This window comes from Eublepharis macularius, chromosome 11, assembly GCF_028583425.1.
Source record: "Eublepharis macularius isolate TG4126 chromosome 11, MPM_Emac_v1.0, whole genome shotgun sequence".
Lineage (NCBI taxonomy): Eukaryota > Metazoa > Chordata > Lepidosauria > Squamata > Eublepharidae > Eublepharis > Eublepharis macularius.
Genome location: NC_072800.1, coordinates 49,232,612 through 49,240,475, shown reverse-complemented (window position 1 = coordinate 49,240,475; position 7,864 = coordinate 49,232,612). Strand labels below are relative to the sequence as shown.

Here is a 7,864-nt window from a genome sequence, read left to right as displayed (position 1 = left end):
CCACCCCCCAAAGCATCACCCAATCAGTACGCACCCCTCATCTCCGCGGCCCCGCCCACGCACTCAAAGGGGAAAAAAAAGAAGGGCAATTCATCGGTATGCCGACACCTTGACTCAGTCAACCTCCATGCACCTGCCCGGAATTAGAACGGACCGCTTAGTGACATTTTTCGGTGCAAGCTGTCATGTCAGCTTTTGGCTCGACTGCCCCGTCATGTTGCAAGAGTGGATCCCCAGATGAAAGCCGGGGAGAATGATGCATGGGATGGACAAGGATGTTGACTGCCCCTCACGGAACCAGTTTCATGTAGTGTGGAAACAGGTGTCCGCTGTGGGTGACGCCTCCCCCATCACAGGCGATCATCCACCTTAATCAGAAGATATATTTTTTGGTCATTGCATTCTGGAATCTGACGATCCCAATGTCATTATCAATATGCCAACAAGCCGTTCTAGCGAACACATAAAAAGGCTCTAAAGGAAGATATAAAAACATCTTTCTAGCGCATGCCCCGACCACTTTCGGATCCGTTAATTCCCGCGTAAATTTCACCATCATCTCCCGTGATCCAATGCACGATGCAGGAACTCAGACTTTGAGCCTGGAGCGCGCATGCTCTGCTATCAGAGAATTACAATCAAGCGGGAAAACGCCGAGAATCAGAAGCTTCTGGTGATCAACAGTTCAAATGACTGAGCTCCGGCCACAGGTTTCAAGAGGGGTGGCATGGAGGGAGAGGGAAATCCTGGACCTTCTCTCGTTCTGGGGAGAGGAGAAAATACAGGATGCACTGAAGAAAAGTCATAGAAATATAGACTACTTTGAGCGCATCGCCGTTCAGATGGCCTCCCGGGGACATAAGAGGTCGGCGACAGAATGCAGATCCAAGACGAAAACAATGAGGCTAGAATATAAGAAGGTGGTGGCACATAACGGTATCTCAGGAAATGCTCCCATAACCTGCCCATATTACAGGGAGCTGAACAGCATTCTGCGGGGGGATGCAAGCGTCAAACCGAGGCGTGTTGCAAGGAGCCTCTGTGTCGAGTCTGTGGCACAGCATGTTCTCCCCACGGTGCCCTGCTATGACGGGTCAGAGGAGCTTTTCTCGCACGATCTGATAACCATTGATCGTGAGCAGGTTAGAAGTTCCACCCCCTCCCCCAGAGGTGAGTAAGGCTGAAAAAAGCATTTTTATTGGGGGGGACACAGCAGGATCTCACTACTGAGGATATTTGTCCCTTGTTTCAACTTTCCTCAGATGGCGGTGTGGGGTTGGCACAGGCGGCACCAGAGAATGACCTAGATGTCACAGTGGATGGCCTTGCTGACTGTGGTGAGTACCAAAATTTGGAACCTGTCACCAACTCAGATGCAGGAAGAAGTCTTTGATGAAACTGGACAAGGGGTTCCAATATAACTTTCTTTATAATTCCAGAGGAGTTAGCCGTGTTACTCCGTAGTAGCAAAATCAAAAAGAGTCCAGCAGCACCTTTAAGACAAACCAACTTAACTGTAGCATGAGCTTTCGAAAATCACAGTGCTCTTCGTCAGATGCATGTTTCTGCAACATGCCTCTGACGAGGAGAACTGGATTCTCGAGAGCTTATGCCACTTTAATTTTGTTTTGTCTTAAAGGTGCTGCTGGACTCTTTGATTTTCCTTATAATTATCACCACCCCATGGCCACCCAAGACCCATGTGTTCAGTTGGGTGGTTTGATTAAACGGAACACTGGATCTCCCAGCAAGCCAAACACTTTCTAATCAGTGTGCCCAGACAGTTGTCTTATTTGAAGCAATATTCACATGTTGCTAATTGTCAGCCCTGGAAAACATCAATGGTTAAATGTTGCAGACCATTATGATCCATGAGAAACATAGGTTTACACATGTCTCTCTAACATCGCTCATGTTCAATCATGTTGCTATGCACTCTCTTCAGAGGCGGAGGAACCGTGTCCTGATGCTCAGGAGGAACCACAGAGTGACGGCGACTCAAGCTCATTGCAGCAAGGTGGCGGAAAGGGTGAGTTTGGACACATGGAAGCTTGTGACATCTCAGTGACGAAAGTCACATTCATAAATCTGTTGTTTTATTAATCCTCATTTTACAGAAGGATAGAATGATGCTCGGTATTGTCTTTTTCAAATTTTTATAACGGAATAAGTGATTTTCTGAAAACAGGCAACAAAGGAGCATTTCATATTCACATGGTGCTTACTCTGCTCCTTATCGGAAAACAGAGCACGCGTGTGGTGGGTTATGAGTGTTTTGTTCAGGGAATGAGTGTCATGACTGAAGTGCAACATTCTCCCACTGTGGGTTTTTCTTCCTGTGCTGAGATTTTAACAGATGAGATTATTTTGCCACTATTTGCTTCTAGAATCAATTTGTGCTCGATGGTTCTTGTTTCCCTACCAATGTACCGAACAACAGTGGTCCAGACCCTTGGTCCATGGTGATGCACTGTTCTGAGCTGACAATGACTGTTTTCTTTGTGTCTCCTTCAGATTCCACATCAACATCCATGGCTGAGGCTTCCCCAGGGTCACGCCTTGAACGTATAAAGAGCAGAAGACGGAGAAATGCGGGATTGTTTGCAGTCGCTGATAAGATGATCAGTCAGTCAGGGGAGGAGCATAAGGCCCAAATTGCTGAATGGCGCATTGACAGGGAGGAAAGCGTAAGGTGGCATGATGAGGAAAAAAAAATTCAAAATGATTTTATTGAGGCAACACGTCAGGAGAGCATATACTTTAGGCGGGCGTGGGATGATAACCTTCAGGTCATGCAGTCTGCTGTCCTGACACTGCAAACTCTTGGTGAAATTCTGGTCAATCAACAGAGGGCGAAATCTCCAAAGGCAAAGGCCTTGCAGGATACTGCCACAGAGAACATTGCACCGCGTTTGGGTGTAGCCAAACGTGCCTGTGTTGGCCGTGCCAGAGCTAGACTGACTCTCTAGTGTTTCATTGACATGTCAGAACAGCACACTATCTTTGGCCTTCTGTCATATGTGTTGCATGCTCCAATCATTTGGTGGCTGATCGTTTTGTGTTTGTGGTGGGAAACAAATTTATCTTATTACTGAAAAGTTAACTGGAAATTAAAATTAAAAATGCATCACAGCACCTTGTTTTGACCAACAATGAACACAATAAACTTTACTGTTAAACCACATAAACCTGTTTTTTTTATTAAATGAGAGAAACTTTATATTTCAGGAAGAGGGTCTGGAAGCCTGGCAGGCACTCGTGTCTCCTCTACTTCTCGGAGGCGCCTCTCCACATTGTCCAGACGCCTGCCAAAACGCATCATGCGTCCCTCGTTGGTGGACATTCTTCTCTGGATGCTGTTCACTGAACAGTAAAAAAAGGAACCTCATGACTATGAGGATTTTTATTTCTTACAGGTGGGAGGGCGGGAATCCAAACTAATCCACTTACGTGTGGCAGAGAGGCGCCGGTCCATACTGTCCAGACTCCTAAGGACATCATCAATAGTGTGCGTTGACACTGGCTGCTCTGCGGTTTGCTGTGTGTCACTAGAGGGGCCGGGTTGTGGTGAGGGTCGTGTCTCGTGAACATCCTCAGTCTCCCCTGTGAGGGCCACAGGAAAAGAAATGTCACATTGAGGTCACGCACAACACGATTTTACCAAATAGCATCGTGATTCTTCAATGCACTGTTATCAAGTTCAAAGAACATGCCCAGTACCAACAGCGAAAGTGCCAATTCAAGGTTTCATGACGATATTGGTTGTTGATCACTGAGTGGAAGAAATAAATATTCTTTCGAGTGATGCAAAAGACGACACCCCATTTGGTTAACTTGTGCAGAGTTATGGGGGGGGGGGTGTAGCTTGGCAAATTGAACATGATCTTTGTGCATACATAGAGGTGGGTCCATAATTGAGAGATAATCACTTTTCATGCTCTCAATCACAGCAACTCTGATAAAGACTGGGTTTCAAATGCTTCAAGGGAGGAATATATATTGCATGTCTTCAGAATGCTGAGAAATAGTGTCAAGATAACAATTATATCAATTAATATATGGGTGCTGTTATGCCAACAAACCAAACAAACAATGCATGCAAATTTTTAAGAATTAGTTGTGGGTTTTCCAAACAATGACAGATGCATGAAATCTGATTGATTATGTCTGCTCACCTGCATGGGCGTCCTCTGGCTCCACAGCAGCGCTCCCTGGAGAGGCCTCCTCCTCAGTTGGGTGCTCTGTCGCCTCCTCTGTCTCCTCCTGCGACTCAGCCTCCACCTGAGGCTCGTCTTGGCGGCGAAGAAGAGCTTTAAACCAGGCAAAACAGAACAGTGAATCACCACCACCGCATTTTGGAGAAGGGCAGAACATCACATCCTGTCGTTTGAGGGGCATCAAGATTGTTCCCAATAAAGGTCCCCCATCGCATGATGCTGACAAATTCCCTGGGCATTTTGAGCACACGGTTTATTTTTGGCTAGGATCATGCCAATCATTTGCTGTCTGCCCCTCTTTCTCCAAATTTGCACCTTGACGGTAAGCACAAAAATGTCTACAGCATAGCACTGGTTGGATAAGCATGTATGAAGGGAATTTGGAGGGTTCTATTTGCTGAGGGTGGCATTCAAAAGTCGTGTCATAATATGGGTGCTATTCAGTCTTATGAATCGAGAGTCTATCAAAACCAGAGATGTGCTGACATTAACACAGCAGGTGCGATAGTACTGGTTGTTCAAAGGAGTTTTGAATAAACTCGGGATTGGATTGAACCCGCCACCCTCGTAAAAATTGTCTCCACAGCACTCACCAGCATGATGGCGTTTGCTCCAGCTGGGTTTTCCAGCCGCTTCCCAAAGCCTCATCATCTGCGCGAAGTGGGGTGGCCTCGCTCTCTGCCTGGGGATACCTTGCCATGCCTCCAAGGAGTCAAAGAAGGCTGCCTTTACTCTTTTGAATTTCGAGCGGCATTGCTCCGTGGATCGCTGAAACCCCATCTCTCGCATACGGGAAGATACGCGGCCAAAAAGATGACGGTTAGGGAGGTGGGTGCTCTTCATCACCTGTCCCGCTTTTCCTGATCGTTGAATGATCTTCAGGAGCGTGTCCACCTCCGAATCCGTCCAGAAAACACCCTTTCCACTGGAAGCCATTATCTCAGCAGGTCGGTATGCCGACTGTGTTGTAACACGACTGGGCGCGCGCAGGCGATTTTGATACTTTCGAAAATCGGCCGGTTTTTTGGGCGGGAGAATCAAGACTACGGATACTCGGATGCACATTTTCGCTGAATCAAATACACCTTTCGTTTTTTTAGACCCTTGCTCAGCCACCTAAAAATTGAAGTGCACTTTTCCTGCAAGTGATCGCAACACTTTGACAGATTTTTGAAAATCATGATGAGTCCTGTGGCTCCTTTCAGAAAAACTACTTTTATTGTGGAACAGGCTTCAGAGAATCGATTGCTATTCCTCAGGAGCTCGGTATTCGAGAACTTGATTCTCGAAAGCTTATTCTACAATTGAAATGGTTAGTCTGAAAGATGCCAAAGGAGTCTTTTTAAGTTCTCCACCACAGACTAACACGGCCAACTCCTCCTCAACTAAGCAAATCATGGACACTGTCAATGTGGGCTGTTCCAGAGAACAGTACAGTTCTATTCTCAGCCAGGGGCAAAAACTTTATTTTTTTTTCTTACTTTGCAGTTGGAAGAATATAGTCTTCCAACAATTGAATAAAAGTCCTTGAGAAACATTGACTTTTGGGGACCAGCAGAATAATAAATTTGTTATCAGAGCACCCTTGTTAATTGATTAAAAGAAAGGACAACTTCTTTGTGAATCGCAGCCATTCCCAGTCCCCATGTCCGTGACAATTCCGTGTCCACTAGCCAAAAACACATATTGCAATCTCATGGAAACAGTATTAATGAAGAGGCGCCTCCACCCGCCAACCAGCCCTGCTAGGCGGAGAAGACACCAGCACATTTAACTCCAAAAGAACGATGTGGCTGTGTGGTCGATTCCACTTTAGGGGGAGCATTCAACCTGCTGAAGTGTGCATAGTGTACAACATCCTGCAGTCCTGGGGTTGTTGCAACAGCGAGTACCCCTCACCCTGTTTTCACTCATTTTTCGATACTCCCACATCCATCTTCACAGCAAAGGGCGGCCATCTCTTGACTCGCATGAGGTGTCTCTGTTCTGACTTAGAAAATCCTTTCTTTGGCACCAAAAAGCACACGGACAAGCATCAGATTTTTTAAACAGATAACAAGCTTTATGGTTAAGTTTTGCTACAGAAGAGAAAAACAGCTAAAGAGAGGCATTGTTAAAACACAGGTGAGCATTATTTTTTACCAAGATACCCATATCCAAAGAGAACTACAGTGGTGTGCGGCCAGAAGCCATATGCCGAGCCAAGGCTTCACGCACCCGCTTCCCTGCCTCAAGTTGCCCAGCATTAGAGGCAATGTCCTCCTCCTCGTCACACTCAATCCTGACTTCGGCTGGTGACTGTATTGAAGACAGGACAGGATGTCCCTTCTCTTCGCAGATGTTGTGTAGCACAACGCAAGCTGTCACTACAGAAACCACGTTCTGCTCTCTCACTTGCAGACGTCTGGAAAGACACCGCCATCTTGATTTCAGACGACCGAAACATCTCTCAACCGTGTTCCTAGCCCGACATAATCGCCGATCAAAATTTCGATGATGTTCTGCAACCGCTGACCTCCCGTATGGCTTCATAAGCCAAGGTCGCATGGGGTACGCACCGTCAGCAATAACGAGTGGTGGGACCAAGACACCATCCAAGTTGAGGCACGGATTTCCTGGGACAAGTGACCCGGCGTCCATGGCCAGACAAAAGGCAGAATGAGAGAAGACAAAGGCGTCATGATTTTTGCCGCTCCAGCCCACCTCTGCATCAATGAAACGTCCACTGGCATCTACAGTTCCCTGAAGAAGGATAGATGAAAAGTTTTTGCGGTTTCCATATTGGTCAGGACGACCTCCTGGAGCGCATATCGGGATGTGGGATCCATCGATGGCACCAATGCAGTGCGGAAAACCCAAATTCCGAAATCCTTCCATTACCTGTTAAAAGAACGAAAAGAAGACACACAAGTAAGCAAATGACAGTGCTTCACATTGATTCCATCCTCGCAGCGACCTTGAGGAACATAGACTCCGTTAAATTTTTAAACGGTTATTTTTGGTGAAATGCCAATTGCTATGAGCCCGTGGGGCCACGGGTGAATGTGTGGTCTGAAATTGAGAATGTAGGTTAGAAATTTGATTTCTGACAGGCGGGGGCAAAGAAAAGGAAACAGTCAAATCCCAGTACTGCCTTCATTGTGCGCTGAAAGATTCTCTGGCGAGCATGTTCATTTTTAAAAGAATGCCAACATCGAAAAGACAGCCAGCCAAAACACACTTCAGAGAAAAAACTGATGGCCGTGGACTCGCACAGCTGGCGTCAACCACCCTTTTATTTGTGGCCTGCATATCTCGCCCATCATAAGGAACAGCAAGCTTAGAAGGGGCAAGTGTTGGCCGAAACGATTCGGTGGACGGTATAGCGGCAGCACAGCACAGTGGAAAAATAAAAATTCTAAGCACTCACCAACCCAATGTCGGGACCGAGACAGACGATTTTGGAAAACAGCTCTACCTCCACGGCAAAACAGAATTCCATCAAGGAGGCTGCCACTGTGGAGCGTCCTATCCCAAACAGGTCACTGGCCACTTGAAAGCTGCAGCCATTGGCAAGACACCAAACCGCTACTGCAACTCTTCTTTCTACCGAGAGAGGAGCGCGCATGGTGGTGGTCTGGCGCTGGAGACGAGGGCGAAGAACCTCC

At 46.8% G+C, this 7,864-nt stretch overlaps 1 protein-coding gene across 1 annotated transcript; it reads left to right on the top strand.

The window, feature by feature from the left end:
- The first annotated feature begins 439 nt into the window (after nucleotides 1-439).
- LOC129337854 (myb/SANT-like DNA-binding domain-containing protein 7) lies at nucleotides 440-2,982 on the top strand. The gene is made up of 4 exons (XM_054991810.1): nucleotides 440-1,170; nucleotides 1,263-1,337; nucleotides 1,946-2,029; nucleotides 2,515-2,982. Exons 1-4 carry the CDS (start codon nucleotides 690-692, stop codon nucleotides 2,967-2,969), a joined length of 1,095 nt encoding a protein of 364 aa, XP_054847785.1. The 5' UTR covers nucleotides 440-689; the 3' UTR covers nucleotides 2,970-2,982.
- Nucleotides 2,983-7,864: the final 4,882 nt, after the last annotated feature.